Source organism: Mytilus galloprovincialis, chromosome 9 (assembly GCF_965363235.1).
Source record: "Mytilus galloprovincialis chromosome 9, xbMytGall1.hap1.1, whole genome shotgun sequence".
Classification (NCBI taxonomy): domain Eukaryota; kingdom Metazoa; phylum Mollusca; class Bivalvia; order Mytilida; family Mytilidae; genus Mytilus; species Mytilus galloprovincialis.
Window position 1 is genome coordinate 50,478,340 of NC_134846.1, and position 20,575 is coordinate 50,498,914.

Consider the following 20,575-nt stretch of genomic DNA (forward strand, 5'->3'; position numbering starts at 1 on the left):
CAATTTGATGAAATTTATGACTGTTGAGTTTATAATTACAAATTGTAGCTTGTACTTTTATTAAGGGTATACATACTTATCATGCTTATTGTGACAGAACTGTCATTATTTGATCAGAATTGTTTCCATACATAATTACATCTTTATCATTGTCTTTTTGAGTGAGGAAAAATAACTTTTACAACTATTTTATTTTAAAATTATTTTACACGGAGATAGTAGGCCGTACTGGGAAAGTGAGCTTTTATTTTTATTTGATTTTTTATTAATGTCTGTTAGAAGAAAAAGAAAAGCAAGCAAAGGTTGTTAATAAAGTATTTCAAAATTTGAAGATTTTTTGGAAGAGACTATTTGAATTCCATTCAGACAAAATGATAATCTTAGACAAACATTTTGTACAGCAAACACTTTGAAGAACATTTAAAGAGTCATAATTGATGTTGTAACTTTGATATACAGGATTCATTCAAACTTGGAAGAAGTTCAATGTCTGCATCATTTTAAAATTGATCAGTTATAAGTGTATAGTTTTACTGAATGTGCTCTTTTCTTTTCTTTTTAAGAATACTTACTTTTATTTAAGTGTACATACCACATCTTCCTATATCTATATCCATTCAATCCAAGGAAACAATAAACAATATGTATCTTGCAACTATACATCAAGAACTTCAGTGCAAATGTTGTAGATTTTTATTCTGCTTTATTTTATTGAATGTTAAAATTACCTCATAATAAAAAGGCACATTATTTAAGGATAGATTATAGGGTTACCAGAAACATAGGTCTTTTTTTAAAGGCCTATTAAACTTTTATATTGAGAGATACACTTTAATTTGGTATTAAAAAAGTATCATAATTTAAACCATAGGGAAACTTCCGATCAGTAATATGGTAGGTTAGGAGATATGAATGACCTTAACATTTCTGTTGTAGGTGAAAATATAGGAGATCTAAAAATATCATGTGATAATTGAAAATCATATTTTTTTAAAATTTTGATAAATATAATTTTAACCCCTTGAAATTACCTGATCTTGAAAAAAAGTTCAAAGTATTATTTTAAGATTCTTGGCTTACTAACTAAAAACTTGAGTAACATTGTATTGAACAGAATCATTAAAAGTTTGCAAAACTTGAGTCCCATTAGGTTTGTTCATTAAGTTACTGGCATACGTAATTTTATTGGAAATCTCTATCATTACATTAAGTTTTGAAGTTATCAGGAACATAATTGTGCAATCACAATTGCAGTCTAATGTTAATGTTAATGGGATTTGAAATATTTGTAAAGTTTAAGAGTAATACATAAGAATAGAATATAACTGTATTTGAGAATTTGCCACTGTCAATTTTTGACTGCGGCAAATCTTTAAGAACAGTACTTTTACTCCTTAAGTCTACGAGCTGACCTCATCTGTTGTGTAACAATTGAGTTTAGCCAAGTGAAAGGGGAAACTTGTTTTTGTGAAGAAAACAAGCGTAAGTTCTTTTTTACATATATTTACATGCATAGATACATATACAATGTATATATATCTACCAACAACATGCCTGCACCATGATCATTAGTAATTATATACAAGAAAGATTTAATGTTCTTTCATTTGATTTCTTTTCAAACTTGAGGCTTGAGTATGTTGAGTGACAGCTTGTTGAAGTTTCTATGAAATCAACACAATCTTTTGTTAGTAAAAATTATCTATATTGATTATCACTATTTATATACTGAAAAGATTCATTTCTGGTGCATCAATGAAATTTCTTTCATACGTGGCTCAAAAGGACAGTAAATTTTTCTTCAGAATTCAACCATTTATAAACTGAACATTTGTTGATAGTAAAATAATGAATTAGTTGTAACAAATTTGTATTGCAAAATTTCATGTTATGAGGTTAATTAAGTTCTTAGTAAGAACTTGTATTGACTCTCAACATGTTAAGACGGAAATTATATGTTGGTTATGAAACTCTTGGTTTGTATATGTACAGTAAATGATGTACTGCTCTTGATGCTCTTGTCCCATCATAAACATAGTTTCCATATGACCATCAGTGCTCTAGCTAGAATTCAAAAGGGGCAGGGTGCCAGGGGAGGGCAGGGCACTTTTTTTATGATAGAAGGCACTGCTCATTTTTTTTTCCTACGTCCCTGCGTGTATCACGAGTTCACATATTTTTTTACTGTATATATTGTTAATAAAGATGCATTTATAAACTTGTTGTTTGGATTATTTATTCTATAAAATTTGCATAAGAAAAGTCATTCATACTATATCATGTTCATAATACATGGCAATACACATTCATACTATTAACCAAAAGAGGCAAAATAAACTTACTATTCTCCCCACCCCCTCTGCTTCCAAAAGAAAGAACATAAACTAAACATCTCATAGTTTACCATACATGTACATGACAGAGAAGTTGTATTTCAAAATGTCATCTAGAGCTTGGCCCTCAAAACCTGTTTTTATTGTTCGTGTATAAGAATATATTATTTAGTATAGCTTCATCAAGTTGATTTGTGATGAGAGTATTACTGCACACTTCTATTTTAGTAACATGACAGGTTGGACATCATTCAAACAAATTTATAGTTCATATTTCTTTATTGATAATAAATAAAACATGGATTGCCAAAAGTATGATTATCAAAAATAAATTGCAATATATTTTTTTTTGTATGTTCAAAGACAGTTAATATCCTTAAGGTAACATTCTTATATAATTTTGTATTCAATTGGTTATTTTTTCCTATTTTTAGTACTAGATAATATTTTAGGGGCACAATTTTGTAATAAGCATTTTCAGGGGAAATAACTCCAAAATTAATTTCCATGTTTACGTCTGCTTGTCGCACACAAGTTGAGATGTACGATGTCTCTGTGTCAGAAGGCATAGTTTTATTTTGATTACTTCAATTCAATTTTAAATTCATGAAAGTCTTCATTCGCATACACTTTCATTGAGACTTGAAGATCGAAAGAAAATGCCGACACATTCATCATATTTATGACAAAAAGGTACATTGTCTTAATTAAATTACCTAGTAATTAACACCTTTAATTGAAGTCTTATCCACAATAATTGATTGTAATAACATGATAAACCTCATTACCTGGGGGCAATCACCAGGTGTCATATTTGTAATTCAACTTCTGATAAGAAATCGATGAAACAAAGGCAATTTTACCAAAACGGCACAAGGGTTTTTTTGGAAAACGGCGTCAGGGCAGAAGGGCGCGACTGAGGGCACACAGGGCGCGGCTGAGGGCACCCAGGGCGCGGCGCCCTTCTATTTTGGGCTAACGAGACCACTGACCATCTCTGATCAGATTTGATTCTTATTTTATTGCTATATATATATTTTATATTAACTTAAGTTATTTATTTTTTATTCTTTTTCTTAACTTTTGATCAATGGGGGAATGAGAAAAGCATGATTGCCCAAACAAACAAAGAAAAAAACTTACAGAAATGATCCTCATGAGGTACTAAAACATGAGATTAAATCTAAAACATGTAAAAGATAATCATGATAACGATCCATTGGGCACTTACAAATGCTTTAAAAATATTTATATAAATCTATCTTCCTGCATATATGACTGGCATGCACTTTTTTAAAGCAGGATATACTGAAAAAGAAGAAATTTTCATGGAGGATTTAATTTCGTTTATTTCTTAGAAAGTATATGTCCACGAAATTAAAACCTAGAAAATTTAACCCTCATATAATATCACTTCCATTTACTAGAAACCAAGAAATTAAATCCCAATGAAATCTTATATAGAGACATAACTACGAAATTTAAACCCTACGAAAATTAATGTTTCTACAGTATATGTTTTAGACATAGACTTCTTCTAATGATTTAAGTCATGCAATCTTAGTTCTTCTAGTACTTGTTCACTCTCAAACAGATATTTCTCTCTTGTGCTTAACCTGCAAAACTTATTTTTCATTAATTTTATTCAAATATTGAAAGTCGGTTATTCAAATTTATGATAAATACTACAATGAATCAATCAGTTTCTCCAGAATGTTTATCTAAAGTAGGAATAGAAGACTGGTAAAACAATTATGGTACATATATGTATTTGCACAAGAGTCTTATAATATTGCTCTTCAGAAACATGAAAAGGGGAAATCATAGTTGTTTCAAATGACAATCTTTCTTAGATAAACATTTGAGATTTCAGTAATTTAGTCCAGTCAAACTAAGTTCAAACCTCAAACTAATTGCAACAGAAAATGTTTAAGTTCTTATCTATAGCATAAAAGCCCCAAATATACACAGAAAAAAGTTTCATAAAATCAAACTTGAGGAAAACTCAAAATCAGCATTTTTAATTTCTTATGGAAATTAACATTGGAAGGGGAGATAACTCCACAAAAATAAGTCTTTTTTTTGGGCAGTTTTTAGTGGATTTTCTTAAAATTCATGTAGAGTATGATACTTTGATGGGGTTATAAGTTCGTATTTGACTATATTATATAATCTTCTGCTAATGAAAGGTACAAAACCTAAGTGTTATAAGGGTATTTTTTTATTTTTTTTTCACATTTTTCATTAAAAAGAAATGGCAAATTTATGGCTTTGTGACCATTTTGAAAAAAATAATGTGAGTATTTGGTATTGTTTATATCTGTAAATTATATTTGTTCAGCATCTACCTTGTTAAAAGAAACTTTCAACCACAAGACGAAGAATATATGCTTAATTAGTTTTATTCAATTTGAGATTCTTTACCTTATTAAACGTGCTGAAAAATCTAATAAATTTCGTAAACTTGAAATCTAGATTCAATTGAGATTGATAAAAGATATGAAAACACCTTTATATAGAGTTGTTTGTTAACTCTAAATACGGCTAAAATATCAAGAATCGATACACCCTTTTGAATAGAAGCGGTTAAGTTCGCAAATCATTGCAAATCTCCATGGGAATTTTAAAATTGTGATTTTTTTTGTTTTCCTCAAGTTAGATTTTTCTGTGGATGTTTGGGGTATAATGCTAAAGACTAAAACTTTAAAATCTTCTGTTGCAATTACTTCAAGGTTAGAGTCAAATTTATGCTAAATTGACTCAATGACTGGACTAAATGTAATGTTGCATACATGTATTGCATCAACATTTAAAATACAGTTATATATTTTCAAACTTGGCCCTTTTATAATTTTTCTCAATAATCATGATAATGAAAAACATTGTTCAATTTCTGAATCTACAGTTTATAATTTATTGAACAAGGATTAGAGTTTAAATGTCACAAAAATACAAGGGCAATTCAAATCAAACCCTATTGAAATATTGCATTCTTTTAATGTATTATTTACCATGTTTTACAGACCATGAATACAAAACATGCAAAAGGAATATACATCTTTATGAGTAAAGCATTTTAAATGGTACTGTAAATTAACCCACTTTAATACACAGGGCCATAGTGCCTCAGTGTGCTAGAATATGAAAAAATAGCAGGCTTCAAAGTGCTTGCTCTGTGGTATGGGATTTGCTCATTGTTGAAGGCAGTGACCTATACTTGCTGACTTCTATATCATTTGGTGTAAGGTGGAAAGGTTTCTCGTTTGGCAATCGAATCATGTGTTGTAACTTGTAATTTGAGTTGTTATAACTCGTAAATCTTGTTGACATCAGATTTGTGTATTAAAAGAATTACAATGTAATATATTTAATTATTAACAAAAATAAAGAATGTTTTTATTTTGTATTTTCCTATGACATGGGCTTTCTATTTAAAATTCTCAGATTTAAATGTTATATTTAGTAGTTGTAAAAATAAAATTAAATGATTAAATAGATGATTAATTTTAAATTATTTGTTAAGCGTAAAATCAGTTATGAGTTAGAGTATGTTTATAAGAAAGCTGATTTCAATTAATCTGCGTATCACGAAATCAGCTAACATAGTATTTATCTTATTATGATGTCAGGAAGACAATCTTTTTTTCAAAAATTTGCAAAAGTTAAATATTTATGTCCCTCTTAACTATATAGTCATGAACAAAAAGTTAAAATTAATCTGATATACCAGAGACTTGATTTATAACCGGGCGCAAAGCCCACCTTTTGGGGTAAAAATTTGTTGATAATATATGATTATATTAAGCATAACTGGAGCTGGTCCCTTTTAAGTCAGTTAGTGGGCTCCCTCTTATGAACATTTCTGGACCCAACACTGTATACCTATTGAAATCAAAAAGACTATTTGTGATGAAGCTTCAGGCTTCAGTGCCTGCATTTTAAGGAGGTATTACCTCCCTTGAACACTTAGCTATGCAGTTTTAATGTCAATAAAATGATCTGTTGACAAGTAAAATACAAACTGTAACAATGCCTCAGACAATGGTTAAGACAAAGTTCTTTGATGTCACAATCAATTTATTTTAAGAGATATTAGTAACTGATGATATGGCAATTTCTAGTTTTATTTAAATTTAATATATATACACACCACTTAATAATAAGTTATTATTCTCTTACCCAACTAACCTAATGATTGAAAAGCTATAAATCATGGACTAATAGAAGCTCCTTGTAATATTGAAAAATATGAAAGTAGGGTTATGGTTTTGCATTTATTATATATACAGAACACAGTTATGCGCTTCTTTTTACCATGTTTACATGGAAAACAAATATAAATTGAAAAGAGTGTTTAGATTTTGTATTGGAGAATATCAAGACGTCAATACTGTTACAGTAATTAAAGTTATTTGAATAATATAAATAATACACACTACTGTTGAAGATGTGCATTTAAACTTGTAACTAGGTAACTCTGAGTTAAAAAGGTGGAACTTTAAATAAGAACATTAATCTACAGGTACACACATTTCATATATATGGTCTGAAGGTGGAACTTTGTGAAAGATAAAAATCAAGTAAAACTGATGACATAATTTAGAATATGTACATTACTGGAAAAATCATTAAAAAACATTGACATCTGACGACATAAATAATGACCTCTCATTTTGTAAAATCACTCATCCAATGACCTGTACGCTATCTATAAATACTAAGTAAAACAAGTCTATCATCCATACCACAAACACATCATCATATTGCCACGTTATATGAAAAGTTTTTAAATCAATATATTGTACCAAGAGGATTCAACATGTCAGAGAAAAAGCTGATAACTTCAGTAAGTCTTTTCTTTTGATTTTATGTTAATTGCAGAGATTACTCTTTAAATTTCTTCCTTGTTCTTAACAATATCACGAATAAATTAGACATAAAAATATGTATGCAATGTTTTGTTTATACCACACTTTTCTACACTCAAGTTGTAGTTTTTAATCTAAATCAGGTAACAGGTGCAATCCACTAAAAACTTCTTATTTTGAATTCTTCGATCATTATCTTCAAATTTTCTAAAATTTGTTTGATTTAAGAATAGAGAAGGGGAGAGTATATCGCGGGGCCCACATTATACATGAAAAGGAGTTGAATAAGTTAGATGTAAGATGTAAGATAAATCTACAACAATATCTGGTTGCAGATGCAGACATTAAAACTTTTTATTTATCTTTATTATCTTTGAATTTTCCAAAAAGTATGATTATTTAATCATGCATAAAGAAGGGGATTTTAAACCAAGGGGACATTCAAAAACTTTGATTAGCACTTCAATAAGATGTGTATACGTTATATATAGATTTCTTAAGGTATAACCAAAAAAATAACTGCAGAAATTCACTTATCACCTAAACAGTGTACATGTTATTGTAGACATGCTTAAAAATGTTGATGTTGACAGCAAATAACTTTATATAAGACATAAACTAGCTAATTATAGTGTTCATCATGTTCATCATGTCCATTAAAAAATATATATAAGAGATATTGAATATTAAAAATAACTTCAAAGTTTTTTTCTTACCCTGTAACTTAGTAACCAAATTGATAATTACTGTTGTTAATTTAAGATTAAGGTTTTTGTTTTTAACTCAATCTGTAAGTGGCAGAAAAAGGAATCCCCAAACTAATAGGGCACTATATATATATATATATATATGTAAGGGGTCATTCTGTACACTGTTATTAAAAGATATACATGATATATTAATATTGTGAACATTATAATAATGGTAAGCAGCAGTAAAATGCTATTTATTAGGCACATGTGATTTAGTGTTTTAAATATTGACCTATAAATTGACACTACATCATTATCTTTGTCCTGCACATATAAGAGATACAAGAATTTGACCTAGATGTGTCTTCATATACTGTATATAGTACATGTAGTAAACATATTCAAATCAGTCCACATTGTCATTCATAATTACCTGACTATTAGTATCAGACTGTACACAAATTATTCATTGTTAGACCTGGTGTATTGGACAATTTTACATTGATTTATTATTCATTGGAAATAACTGTGGCCCTGCACTTCAGAGGGGTCCTGATCTCGAAATTTGAAAAAAGAATTCCTGTATCCCGAAAGGATCAATCCCGAAATCCTGAGCTTAAAAACACCTGATCCCGATGTCCCGAAAAGGTCTTGGCACCTCCATGGGAGGGCTAACATAACCATTCTGGAAATATTGCTGTACCCAGTGTTAAATTTTAAAATGTATGTAATGTTACAATAAATTAATTTGACAATTTATAAAATTTTCTGTTCAAAGCAGATTTAATAATTATTAAGATGTGTTTGAAAGGAAAACAATATTTTAAAAACCATTACAGTAACTGTCTCACTATTTATAAGTACACAACACTTTTATCTGTGACTTAATAACCAACTTTTTGCATAAATTATGACATTGATAAATAGCTTTTTTTAAGTATAAATTGATGTTAAATATTTTTTAAGTACAATTTTAGTGTTGCATAATGGGTGATTTTTGTATTGTATAGTTAAGTACATATAAAGACTTTCTTTTAAAAAAGATGTAGTTGAATTTCATAGGGAGCAACGTCCACAAAAATATTCATTCTGATCTAGTGATGATGTTTGAATTTAAAAACGTCACATGTGTTTACCCTTTGTATTGTTAGAATCATAAACCATGACTTTGTTACCTAGCTTTAAGTGACAATAAGAAAATCATTTATTTAAAATTAAACCTCTATTTCATAGTTTTACCAAATTTTCTTGATAATTGAATTGATTAAAAAGAAGTTGTATCATTTAGATCTCATATACACTTTTAATGGCCAATTTACATTAATTCAGAACTGTTATACATATGTACTACAATAAAAGTTTTATATGAAATCAAGAAATATATTTACATGCTTTATTGACTTTTAATAGTTCATATCAATGAGGAAATGGGTTATGAAATCATAGTATGACGTTTGTTTTGTATGTGAAAGTCATGCTGCCCACCAGCGCCCTTTGATTTAAAAGAACAATATTTTCCAGGGCTATATAAATGTCCACTCTTTGTAATTGCAAGGTATTTTTCACCATTTAACTGAAAGTTATTTTTTAGTTCTAAAAATAGAATGAAACTGGCATATTATTACATTTATTGATGTTTTACAGTTGTTTAACTGTTGAGTTATGCTTGACAGTGCAACTAGGCCATTGAAGCAGTACTTTATGATAAATAGAATACAACCACTTATAAAGCTAGATTATGATCATGTAAACTTTTTAAAAATACAAAGTAGATTGCGTAAACAATTTATTTCTGTACATAGCAACAACTACCAATGTCACACTTCATGATGATGAAATTTCATAACGAATCAATTTTATTTAACAATGGTCTACTTGTAAAGAAATAGTATAAAAAAGATAATTAGAAAAGGGTATGAGAAGTTTATGTAATGAGCATCAGATGAGGAAGAAAGAAACGATATGTACAAAATATAAATTATATTGTGGAAAAGTATCAATATAATTCTATATGTAATTTGATTATTCAAATAAGTATGAAAGACAAAGATTTAAACAAAAATAAAGATTTTAGTAATTATTTCCCAATTCCTCATAATTATATGAAAGAAAAAAAAAGTTTGACAATTTTTAGTTCCTGTATATCATGTATATTATTATGACTTCTGAAATACATTTTTCATAGGAACTAATGTCATGAATGTCTAGTTCCTGTATATTGATACTAGAAATTCTAATCTCACAGGAACTTTATATTGACAATGATTTAATTATTTTCACAGGAACTTGAAGTTCTTCTTCCTGTATATTAACGCCAGTATAATCCTATTTTCACAGGAAATATCGTCTTGATATACATGATATAATGCCATCAATAATTTTATGTAAGAAAAAGAAATTCAATATATAATTTTTTTAGCTTTGTTGCGATGTCCCTAATCTTTTTAGATTATTTTAAATTTGATATCATGGAAAATCTACTAAGGAACACAAAAGTTTTTATTTAATCATATTTTTTTTTTCTAAACTGATATAGATACATGTATTTTAAGATGCACACACTGTAACAGTTTACATTTATAGATAATTAAAAGCATAAAATGTGTCCACTTCAGAATTGTGTTTCCATTTTGCAGATAATACTTTGAGTCAGTACTTGAGTATAGCTCAGAAAAAGAAAAGTGTACTTGATTAGTAATATGGTAATTCTTCAAATGTTGAGTTGATCTCCACCACCTATTGACATCCCTAATAATTTCACATATATAACAGCCAAAAAAAAGCTCTCAATACGTACATGGTTAAACATGTAAAATGTACTGAACAGGAATGTGTCCCCAGTACACTGATGCCCCATCCCCACTATCATTTGCTATGTTCAGTGGACCGTGAAAATGGAATAAAATCTCTAATTTGGTATTAAAATTAGAAAGATCATTTCATAGGGAACATGTTTCAAATTGATTGGACTTCAACTAACAACTTCATCAAAAAATAACTCCACAAAAACTTTAACCTGAAGTGGAACTGACGAACGAACAAACGGGCGCACAGACCAGAAAAGTCATATTGTTCATTAAAAATTAAAACTTGTAAAGATTATATAGTGTTTAAATAATCAATATTTAAATGAAGTCAAGAAAAAGCTTTAGATAATTAAATAGTTATTAAATGCATTTTAAAAAGTTGAATATCGTTACTTTTAGAAAATATAGTAGTCAATTTAATAGAAATGCAAGATTTTTGTTTAAGATATATACCCTATTAAGCTAGAAGCATGATTATTTCATACTTTTTTTTCAGAAATTTATAAATAAAGTCAATGTAAACATTCTATGTATTTCTTAAATGTAATACAAATAATTTCTAGGAATAAATGAAAATAATATGGGGTGTATAGATGTTGCATAAAGGTTAAAATTAGTCATCAAGGTGAAACTATGATAATGGTGTTAGAATACACTACTGAATTATAAAAAAAATCATTTCTTGGAATAAAGCACTAAAAAAAGCCCAGTAGAAAAGAAAGGTTCTATTGAAATGTTTGAATGGGCTGGAGATCTATAAGTAATACTATACATGTTATTAAACTTGTAATACAATACTGAACCAGGAACCTTGTTATTTTCCAATAATTCATAAAAGGCCAATTTAAACCACAAATTACATACTATATATGTCTTTCATGTCATTACAACATTGGACTAGAACATATATTATTTTGTATTGTTTGGATGGTTTTTTTATACATGATACAAAATAAAAAAATTTGTGAAAAATCTTAAAAAGCCATGCAGACATTTCTTGTAAAAGTAAAACAGAAGTTTGACATGACATTCATTGAAACGACAAATATTTGAAGACATCAATCAAAAAGATCACATTTAATGGGGAAAAGTGTTGTTTTCGATGAAAGATTTGTATACATTTGTAGTAACGTTGATATATATTTACAGACTTGGTCAATATGTTACAAATAAATAACGTTAAAAACTGGATGGACATGAAAAAGGAAATATATTTTGATTATCATTTACAGGCAGTGCAGAAAGCCACAAATGTTACTTTCCAAGAAAACCTTGTTGGTCGTGATAAGAGAGGTCAGGTCCTAGGACAAGGAAACCGTTTCTTGGGATGCACTGTATGGTTGACGGGACTCTCAGGAGCAGGAAAGACCACTCTTTCATTTGCTCTGGAAAATTATTTGGTCAGTCAAGGAATTCCATCATACAGTTTGGATGGGGACAACGTAAGAACCGGTTTGAACAAGAATCTCGGATTCACACCTGAGGATCGTGAAGAGAACATCAGACGTATTTCTGAAGTTGCTAAGTTATTTGCTGATGGTGGAATAGTTTGCCTGACATCCTTCATCAGTCCATATGAAAGGGTTCGTAAAGAAAAATATCATACTTTTATTATCAATTTTTTAGGTCAGTTTTATTTTTGATAAGGCTTGATTAAAAAAAAAACTTTGTAAGGTGATTCTGTATATAGAATTTTAAATCAAATCAAAATGTCATATGCTATTGTAAGTTTAATTCTCCTTTCTTATCTGTAATAGAAAAAAAATCACAAAAACTATAACAGTTCCTCAACATGCACAATTACATGCACTGCAATCACAGTAATATGTATGTATGATTCTCATTTTAAATATATTTTAAAATTCTTAATTTATGGAAGGAGATTTATATAAATTTATGCTTTATGAACTTAAGTGCATGTCCATTTCTATCAAAGGAGTAAATAAATGTTTATGTTTATTTTCATAACTTGAGAATATCAGCTTTTTATAAGGCATTACATGTAACACTATAATAAATTAATTTTAGATACATGAAATTCAAAGATTTTAAATGAAATGAAAAAAGATACAATATCATGTCCAATTCCTGGAAATATACAGGTATTACATTTTCATGAATTGATTTAAAAAAAATGAACAAATAATACCCAACTCCAAGTTAAATTCTGAAAGGGGAAGTACAAAAAAACTGACAAAATCAAACTAAAATTTAAAATTACTGCTTCAAAAATGTGTACTAAAGATAAATTTATTATTTTCTACAGCATTATGCTATTGTAACAGAAGCATAGGTCAATTTTTAGCTTAAAAAATCATTGAAAAAATTAATGTAGCACTCGATTAACTTCATGTGCACATCAATAGCATTTCACCATTTATATCTAGACTAAAATTATCAATAGATTTCTGAAAAATCTGCAAGGGTCCAACTTATTGTGTATACAGAATAAAAAATGTCTTATTTCTCTTTTTATATCTTTTTTACAGGACAGAGCAAAGGCCAGAGAGTTGCATGAGAAAGCTGGACTTAAATTTGTGGAAGTATTTGTAGATACCCCACTAGAAGTTTGTGAAGAGAGAGATGTCAAAGGACTGTATAAGAAAGCCAGAGCTGGACAAATTAAAGGTTAATTCTTGGAGATTTGTGTTAAGAATGTCAACATAGCTCTCTATTCATAATCAGTTTGGTTCATAATGGACATAATTAGACTTTTTTTTATCCCAATTAAGAAGATTTAAATGTAAAATGTTGTTAAAACTCATCATTAAAAAAGTCTTCTTAGAATTAACTGATGTTGATTCAGTCTATAAAGTTGATGAGACTCAACTCAGTCCAGATTTGGTGGTAAAGACAGAAAAGCTTGCTGTAATTTGATCTCTTTAATAAGTTAGAAAATATGAAAATTTCTTCCTTAAGATTCAATGATATGGAATCAGACTAGGTTTACTTTTACAAATTGTGACTTGGATGAAGAGTTGTGTCATTGGCACTCATACCACATCTTCTTATCAAAATTAACTGTCATTGGAAATAAACAGATAAACTAAAATGTACTGTAAGTTTCACTAATTTTGATATTTCTCTTTGACAGGGTTCACTGGAGTTGATTCAGCCTATGAACCTCCTTCTAATCCTGATGTTAGGGTGAAGGCTAGTGAATTTATTGTGGATGAATGTGTTAATCAGATCGTTCTACATCTCATGGAATTGGTATGTGATATACATAACAGCTTAAGGAAATATATTTTCCCATGGCCTAGCTGTTGAACTGTAGCTCCTGTAAGGTCCTTGTGATATATTTTGACATTTGCAGACTGAAAATTGTTTAAAAATATCATTATGACAACAAGAGTTACAGTTCTGCAGCTACACATGGTCTACATATTTACATTTAAAATTGTCAAACAAGTAAAATTATATTATCACCTTTTATTATTATGGTATACATATATTATGATTTTGATGAAGTTTTTACCCTTATACTCTGCTACAGAATAATTTTGACTTGTTTGTAGAAATTATTATTTATAAAAATAAAAAGATATATGGTTAAAAGCCAATGAGACAGCAACCCAAATACATAAAAAGCCACAAAAGGTCAAACATAGTATAGTATATTGTTGAACAACAAAATTTAAAAGTAGGATATTTTGGATAAATATAAATAAGAGATCTAGAGTTGCCAAACAAATTATTTTTTTCTCTACTTTGGTAAGCCAGTGAATCAATCTTTGTTTTAACTGCAGTTGTTTTTGAAATATCGTAATTATTATTCAAATTAAAACAGGATTGGCATGGAAAAAAATTGGTAAAGACACATGCAACTTTTTTTTTATGTCTCATAATCTGAGTTAAAACCCATGATTGTACAAGGCCAATAGTAATGTATTCAACTTTACAGTTTTTTTAGCTATTTTGATATTTATTTACTCTATTTTTTAAGGGAGTAGTTCCGTCTACAGCAGTAAGGAGTGTAAAGGAGTTGTTTGTACAAGAGAACCAACTAGAAGCTGCCAAGGCAGAAGCTGAAGCTCTCCCATGTATGGAGATCAACAAGGTATCTAATTAACTATAAATTATTATAAGTATAAAAATTTATTATTGGTCAGATTTTTAGCGTGAGAAATTCAAACATTTCGTATGTATCTCAAAAACATTTTCTTTTTTTATCATTTTTACATAAAATGTCAGGTGGGAAACTATCTCCATTAATTTATTAATTACTTTTCTCTAATTTTTGTGCTATTTTCACATTTCTTGATCGGTGTGAGAAAAATATTTCTCCTCACTAGTGAAATATCTGTTCTCGGCAAATAATTAGTCAAAATTTGATTATGACGCCATAATGTTTTGTTTTCTTCTTAATTTTCCTATTGACTGTGATGTCATGAAAAAAGGCGACCTTGCCTGATGACGTCCCATATAAAGAACACAAGTTTCTGAAAATCACTTTGAAAAAGAATGATAAAAATCTTAAGAAAAACAGATTCCGACACTATAACTCGTGTATTACGATATTTCTCAACAGTTTAATTTTAATTATTTGAAAAGCTCGGCAAGCCTCGCACTTTAAATAATAAAATTTAACTGTCTCGAGTGGAGAAATATCGTAATACACTTGTTGCAGTGTAGGAATCGATATATATACATTATTGTAAAAGGTATATTGCAAAAACTTGGGTGTTTTTCCTGCTAAAGTATTCTTTCCTTTAATTTTATGTTGGATTATTAGCAGCAGTCCAAAAGATACAAAAACCAATGTAATTTATTACTTTTTCAGCTTGATACTCAGTGGGTACAAGTTTTATCAGAAGGTTGGGCCACACCATTGAATGGTTTCATGAGGGAGAGAGAATACTTACAATGTCAGCACTTTGGCTGTTTGTTAGATGGTAGGTAGAACAAATGCAAAAAATTACTATAAATAGAAAAAGAAGATGTGGTATGAATGTCAAGGAGACAACTCTTCACAAGCTACCAAATGACACAGAAATTAACAACTATAGGTCATTGTATGGCCGTCAACAATGAGCAAATCCTATACCGCATAGTCTGTTAATAAAACACTGCTATTGAAATTTAAAAAAATAAATTTTTGTTCAACTCTGTAATGTGAAGTTCCAAAATGAAATTACCCATGCCTATTAGTTACAGCCTTACAACTGTGTCAAAATATGTTTCTTTTTCCTGGATTTTAAGGAAGAAAACTGTCACTCGACTTTTGATTTAGTATTGCTAGGGGAAAAACAAGCATTTTATATTAAGATTAGAATTTAAATAGCAATTTTCATAAATTACCTATGATAGATGTCATTATCTGTAGTTATACATGGTGAAGTGATTAATTTGACATTAATCATGTTAATGCCTAAATGACTTTTTATAAATTGGTTTTATCCTGACATAATAAAATTAACCATAGGTTTTAATGTTTTCAGTAATTCAAATTGTGATCTAGGGTAAAATGTTCAGCAGTGATTACCTGCACTAAAAATGGTTGTCATGAATAATATTTATTTCTTGTTTCTTTAACCGGGTCACTGATAGAAATTATTATGTAAAGAACCCTAGAAGATTTTGTAAGATGGCAAAAATATACATATATTATAATAGGCTAGATTAAAAATGACGTGGAAAGGTAACACCCGGCCACTGAAAGCTTCATTTTAATGAAGCCCAGGTGGTCGTGTGGTCTAGTGGGACGGCTACAGTGCAGGCGATTTGGTGTCACAATATCTCAGTAGCATGGGTTCGAATCCCGGTAAGGGAAGAACAAAAAATTTGCGAAAACAAATTTACAGATCTAACATTGTTGGGTTGATGTTTAGACGAGTTGCATATATTATAATATATATACAAATTTTATTTACAAATTATATAAAAAAAAATCTAACTATTGTAACAAAAAAATTTGAGAGAATATAACTATGATTATGACAAAATAGGTACCTTGACCATTTGACAAAAATAGAAAGATTTAAAAAAAAAACTTGAATCACACACTTTATTGGAATATTTTCATTGAATTTATAGCATTTTGATCATTGAGAAGCTAAATATTTCTTAAACAATAGAACATACTTTTTACAGAGTTATCTCCCTGTAGTTTTATGTACAACTTTAAGAACTATTTCTTTTGGATAATTTGCAGGTGGTGTAACAAATCAGTCTGTACCCATTGTACTTCCTGTTTGTACTGAAGATAAAGAGAGACTGAAGGATTGTACTGCTTTTACGTTAAAGTATGAAGGGAAAAATATAGCCATCATTCGAGATCCAGAATTCTATGCACATAACAAGGAGGAGAGGTGTTGTAGACAGTTTGGGACTAGTAATAAGGGCCAACCCTATGTCAAGGTATGTTGTAGACAATTTGGAGACTTTACCATTTTAAGTCTGTATTCCAAAATTTTTTGTTTTCGTTGCATAACTTAAGTTTGTCTAAACCAAAGTTTAGGAAGCTTATACACAATGATTATTACCTCAAAATTAGATCAGGAACAAATTAGGGTAATATCACTTGTATCATTCTTGAGTTATATCCCTTTATAGTGTTACATGCTAGTGGAGGCATCATCTGTGGTCCATGAACACATTTCCCATTTATTTTTATAAAACAATAAAGACTACAAAAGATGAAAAATACAAAAAAAGGAAAAAGTGTTGCCATATAAAATTACAATCAAGATTTAAGAGCAAGTGGGGAGGCATGTAGTGTTCCTTTGAGATTTGTGAAACATGTATGTCATATCAAAAACATTTATACTTTTTTTTTTAGATATTTCCATTAATTTCCATGATAGCATTTGCAATAAAAGCTTAAAAAAATGTTCAAAAAAATTAAATGTAAATAGATGAATTGTTTAATTTTTCAAGCCAGTAAATTTTTTTAATTTATCTTTGCACGTTCGCTTTTAATGGATCACTTAAATGTTATTTCTAAACTACAATGTGTTTTTTTTCAGATGATATATGAAAGTGGTGACTGGTTGGTTGGTGGTGACTTGTCTGTGTTAGAACGGATAACTTGGAACGATGGTCTAGATGAATATCGATTAACACCATTAGAACTAAGAGCAGAATTTAGAAGACTTGGGGTAAGTGTGTTTGTGTTGTTGTTGGATGTTGCTTGAGACTTAACATAGTTTTTTTAACCTTTTCAACACTATACACGGCAAATGCCGCGATGACATACGCCGTCCACCACTGCTATTCACGGCATATGCCGCGATGACAACAGATTTTTCATAAGGACTCTTAAACCATTCGGTTTTCATTCGGGTCCTCTCTAATTTTTCCTTGTATGAATCGAGGATATGCAAGGTCTCATTTGCGCTTGAAATCCGGGCAATTTTTATTGTAAAATTATGCAGTAGAAGGAAAATTGAAGGAAAATAAAAACAATTATTTTGACAAATGCAAATGGCGGAAATCGGAAACGAAGCTGTAAATATGGAAATATTTCAGCATTTCTATGGCGAAACTGATGACGAGGATTAGTTAAAAGGTTTCTTGTTATCTCAATGTGTTTATTACATTCAATTCGTGTGGGAAATATGATTTGATCGATCATTACGAGATGTAGAAAAAGTGGGCAAAACGGAGGTTGACTGAAAATTTTGAGGACTGAGCCACTGATTTGTGCCATGATTACATAATACGTTGTGTATGGTGCAATACGCTACGGAATCGAGCAATTGGTGTCTTCTTTATTATATGGCAGATAAAAAAACAAAATAGATCAAGACGAAAAGTAGTTTTTATTCAAAATTCAACACAAATGTAACAAATTACACCTTTTACCTGTTAATTACCTGAAAATGCAGGTAACCTGATAAAAATTTTACTGAAATAACTGCCTAACATTACAGTTCATACTCTCCTGAGCATTTTTCATGCAATAACTTTTTCTGTATCTCTTATAATAAAAAAGATACAGCAGTCTGAAAAGGAATATACTGTTCTAATGAATGAAAACAAAAAAAATGCAGCAGCAGCAGCCGCTTTTCTATTTTTTTGTGTAGCGTTGAAAGGGTTAAGTGGGTAATTTGGAAATATATAAATTAGATAGCATTGAAACCATAGGAACTTGAGTAGATATTTGTTTACAGTACCAACTAAGTGTATATGGAACTTATGTCTGAAATATATTATCTCTCTCTATGAACCTTGGCAATGAAATTAATAAAGTTGTCATAGGTAAAATAGCGATAAACAGATTATCATTGATCATCATAACTCAATTGTTTTTCTCACTTTCGCCATACCAGCTCAAGCGAGAAAATCAATCTCTTTAAGATGACCAAAGTTAATCTATAATTTTCTTGGGTTCAAATACTATCTTAACTGAAAAGTTTTGTCAAAGGAGTAGGTGCAGTAAGACCCCTTTTTGGCCCCAAAATTAAACAGTTTTGCAAAATTGTGAAAATTTAATCTTTTAGCTATTTTTTGGAAAGTAGAATGCTTCTGCTACATAAATATGAGCTGTTTTTGACAATACAATGCACATATATCGTGTACTAGCATCATAAAGTCATGCTAAATTACTGAAATCTTCACAATTATAGCATTTTAGTTAAATTTTAGACAGTTTTCGTCTTAAATGAAAGTGGCCGCATTCGTGTTCATTCATAATATTGAAATGTAAGTTGTATTTGAAGATAATACATAACATATATAAAGGTTGAGGATGAACACAGATCACTTTCATTTTTGACGAAAACCATCTGAAAAGTGACGTTTTTTGGCATATTTGATAGATTTTTCATATTTAAGCTTCAATCGGAGCGTTTTTAATGACTGAATCAGTTAAAATCTTTTACATAAACTAATGGAATTAATTGAAATAGACCCTTAAGTGTTTAAAAAGTGTCCTAAATATCTCGTTAGATGAAACTGAAATTTGGGGCCAAAATCGGCACTTACCGGACCTACTCCTTTCAAGTATGTAAAAAAAATGTGAACAATATATTTTAATTGAATAAACATTGGAGGGTTGGGATCCCGCTAACATATTTAACCCCGCCACATTATTTATGTATGTGCCTGTCCCAAGTCAGGAGCCTGTAATTCAGTGGTTGTCGTTTGTTTATGTGTTACATATTTGTTTGTTGTTTATTTTTTTTTTTTTTTTTTTTTTTTTAAATGAATAAGGCTGTTTGTTTTCTTGTTTGAATTATTTACATTGTCTTATCGGGGCCTTTTATAACTGACTATGCAGTATGGGCTTTGCTCATTGTTGAAGGCCGTGCGGTGACTATAGTTGTTAATGTCTGTGTCATTTTGGTCTTTTGTAGATACTCATTGGCAATCATACCACATCTTCTTTTTTATATTAAATCACAGTACGTCTTCTCATCAGATATAAGTGCAATTTTAGCATGTTTTTAATTAGTTTTTATTCATTGTAGGCAGACGCAGTGTTTGCATTTCAGCTACGCAATCCTATACACAATGGACATGCTCTATTAATGGCAGATACAAAGAGAAGACTTATAGACAAAGGATACAAAAAACCAACCCTTCTACTACATCCTCTAGGTATATTTTTAAGAAGATATAAATTTAAAATAAATTCATAAATTAGTTATTCCCACAATACATGCAATAATAATCCCATAATTCACATTTATATTATAAATAAAAAACAAGAATGTGTCCTCAGTACACGAATGCCCCACTCGCACTTTCATTTTCTATGTTCAGTGGACCGTGACATTGGGATAAAAACTCTAATTCAAGAGCCCCTTAGCAAAATGCACAAAGATCTGGTATTCTCTCTAAGAGCAGTCCTTAAATAATTGCAAGCAGCTTTGTAGAGTTAATGATGAAATAAAAACAAAAACTAATTTTTAAAATGTATAATGACTCAT

General features: G+C 29.6%; 1 protein-coding gene across 4 annotated transcripts in view; it reads left to right on the forward strand.

Moving 5' to 3' along the window:
• The window catches only part of LOC143045212 (bifunctional 3'-phosphoadenosine 5'-phosphosulfate synthase-like), a 33,777-nt gene that overhangs the window by 10,578 nt on the left and 2,624 nt on the right, over nucleotides 1-20,575 (forward strand). For 3 of the 4 annotated variants that reach the window (XM_076217563.1, XM_076217560.1, XM_076217561.1), the window contains exons 2-9: nucleotides 11,933-12,283; nucleotides 13,190-13,328; nucleotides 13,795-13,913; nucleotides 14,647-14,760; nucleotides 15,484-15,595; nucleotides 16,855-17,060; nucleotides 17,669-17,800; nucleotides 20,114-20,243. In XM_076217563.1, the coding sequence (XP_076073678.1) occupies nucleotides 11,933-12,283; nucleotides 13,190-13,328; nucleotides 13,795-13,913; nucleotides 14,647-14,760; nucleotides 15,484-15,595; nucleotides 16,855-17,060; nucleotides 17,669-17,800; nucleotides 20,114-20,243 (1,303 nt within the window). Of the gene's footprint in view, nucleotides 1-7,035; nucleotides 7,180-11,932; nucleotides 12,284-13,189; nucleotides 13,329-13,794; nucleotides 13,914-14,646; nucleotides 14,761-15,483; nucleotides 15,596-16,854; nucleotides 17,061-17,668; nucleotides 17,801-20,113; nucleotides 20,244-20,575 lie in introns of those variants that run through there. The other variant, XM_076217564.1, reaches the window with a different exon arrangement.